The sequence below is a fragment of the Odontomachus brunneus genome, unplaced genomic scaffold (genome assembly GCF_010583005.1).
Source record: "Odontomachus brunneus isolate Ranch 3 - 2012 unplaced genomic scaffold, Obru_v1 Obru_scaffold_151, whole genome shotgun sequence".
NCBI classification, from domain to species: Eukaryota; Metazoa; Arthropoda; class Insecta; order Hymenoptera; family Formicidae; genus Odontomachus; species Odontomachus brunneus.
In genome coordinates, this window is record NW_022639601.1 from 255518 (window position 1) to 258234 (window position 2717).

The window sequence follows — 2717 nt, forward strand, 5'->3', positions numbered from 1 at the left end:
AAATGATTGAATCGTGTTTGAGAGGTGAATTTTTTGATCATTCGTCACTTTGACGTTATCGTGATTTTTCATCGTGAGCGCGCGAATAACGGGATAACTTTTGGCAATTGCAGAGACGCGCGCGAACGAGAAAGGAGACGACGACGTGACGTAAATTCGATCATCGATCGCATCGCGCAACGCGACAGGCCGCGATAGCCGTTAGCGACGTTCCCATGCGAGTTCGCAATGCGCGATCGCGCGCTGCGCAATCCGAGCCGGCGCGCCGAGAAGAGCGCGCCGAGAAGAGGCCAGCAAAAATGTAAGTGAACGTTCGCGGTATATATAAAGGAAGAGTCGCACCCGTGGGACGCTGCAACTCGTCGTCTCGTTATACCCGACCGCCGTAGCCCGCGATATTATTCGCCGCGATCAACGTACGGAGATCTCGCGAGAACGGCAACAGGCTGCAGCTGGAATTTGAAGCGCGATCCAAGTACCGCCCTTTTCGAATTGAATCGCGCGCTCGACTGATAAGAATTCTTCCGACACGACTCTCCGAATATGTGTGTGTGTGTGTGCGTGTGAAAATGTGCGATCGGAGGATCGAATGAAATTGAAAGGAGCGCATCTTCTACAAAACTGACGGTCGAGTTTGCATATTTCTCGCGCCTACTGCGGCCTCTCTTTTTTTCTCTAGTTTCTTCTTTTTTCATTGTAACACGGGCCACGATGTCTTTCGCTGCGCGAAAAAGCGGTTTCCAGAAACCTGTCTGTAATATGGTTAGTATAGTGTAAGTGAAACTACGAAAGATTTTCGTAAAAATACGATATTTCTACGATATCTCATTGCGAATAATGTCCCCGTCGATATATTCTAGTAGCACAGTTCATTGGGGCAATATTGGTTACAAATTTGTCCGCAATATTGACCCAGTATTGTAAAGTAGACGCCTTATAGCCAATGTAGAATTTCGAATATTAGCAATTTATTTGTTACCGATATTAACTATATATTGGCTCAATGTATATATATCCCCAATATATATTGGTACAATCGTGTAATATTGGAAATTTATTTATAACTAACACGTTTTATTTATTATAACCAACACCGTTTTATTTATTATAATCAACACGTTTTATTTATAATCAATATTGACTATATATATATATTGGCTATATTGACCCAATGTATGCCTAATGTGACCAATATTGAGCCAATGTAATGTCAATGAACTGTGCTACTAGAGTATCTTTTGCTTAAAAATATTAATTAAGTCCTAATATTAATTCAAAAATCGTTTTTATTTTCTACTAGTTGAACCTATTTTATCCATTTTTTGAAAAGATTAGTTGAACCTATTTTCTCCAGTAAACATCGAGTAACAGTACACACAGAAAATTACAGACTGCATTCAAACATTATATTAACGTTACCCAGACAACACAAGATCTGCAAGGAATATCCTGGGGATGTTCTCAGGACGTAAAGACGTTTTCAGAATGTTCTTAAGATATCCTGTACAGATCTGTGCTGTTTATGGTAGAATGTTAAATGTTTTATAAAAAGAAATTTATTCCTAATTTTGTCATGTCTCACCTGACCGCTGAGAAAACTGAAGATTATCATACATACTCCAAACGTTCACATATATTCTCCCTCAGTAGCAACCCGGTCATTTATCTCCTACCCAAAATGTTGCTCGATTTTGACGATCGAGCGGCACGTGGCGATACTAACCTGATGAAAAATTTTTCATGCATAACTATATATAAACTTTGTCCGTAATTATATCTAATTATATATAATCATATAAAATTATATATAATTATACACAATTATGTATAATTATATGTATAATTACATATAATTATATGCGTAATTATGTAAAATTATATATGAAATTATAGATATAATAATACATGATTATATATAAGTAACATGTATTAACATGTATGGACAAATTTTATACATATATAATAATGTAAAATTATATATAATTTTATATAATTATGTATGAAAAATTTTTCATTGGGAATGCTTCTATGTTTTTACAACTTGTGTTTATATAATATATTCTTATCACATAGTAATACATTGTAACATATTTATTGACGGATATTAGATCTGTTCTTTTTATAATATTTATATTCATTTTTTGATACAATAAGTTAGGGTGAGACAAATATATTTTGTTTTACTCTAACTTATTACACCAGTCTGCAGCAATTCAGGTAGTTTAGTTAAAAAGAAACAGACTTAAGTATATTTTTTCTTACTCTAACTTATTGCTACAGTATACATCAGTTCAGCAGTGCAGCTACAAAGAACAGATCAACTGATATAACCTATACAACACAAATATTCCAAAGACATCCTAGAAACATCTAAAAGATATCTTACTTCTTGCACATATCTCTAAGGTGTCCCAAAATTTATTTTGGATATTTGTTTTTGGGAACGTATATCAGCAAATTCATAATTGATTTTAGATTTTTAACAAATTATTATAATGGTTAATCTAAATAAAAAAAGTTTAAAATAAATCCAAAGAAATCCAAATCAAACAAATCGAATTAGCAAATATTAAAAAACTTTTGAAAAATACTATTTCAACAGTATTCTTTCATCAAATAACATGATTTTCTTCAAGATAATAGAAATTTCATCAACAAAGTTTTTTTGTTGTCTCTCTCTCTCTCTCTCTCTCTCTCTCTCTCTCTCTCTCTCTCTC

At 34.0% G+C, this 2717-nt stretch overlaps 1 protein-coding gene across 1 annotated transcript in view; it reads left to right on the forward strand.

The window, feature by feature from the left end:
• Positions 1-340: 340 nt before the first annotated feature.
• LOC116850642 (cuticle protein 19) overlaps positions 341-2717 on the forward strand; it is a 9726-nt gene continuing 7349 nt past the window's right edge. Inside the window, exon 1 of the mRNA XM_032829151.1 lies at positions 341-762. Within this exon, the coding sequence (XP_032685042.1) occupies positions 712-762 (51 nt within the window). The 5' untranslated portion in view covers positions 341-711. The remainder of the gene's footprint in view (positions 763-2717) is intronic.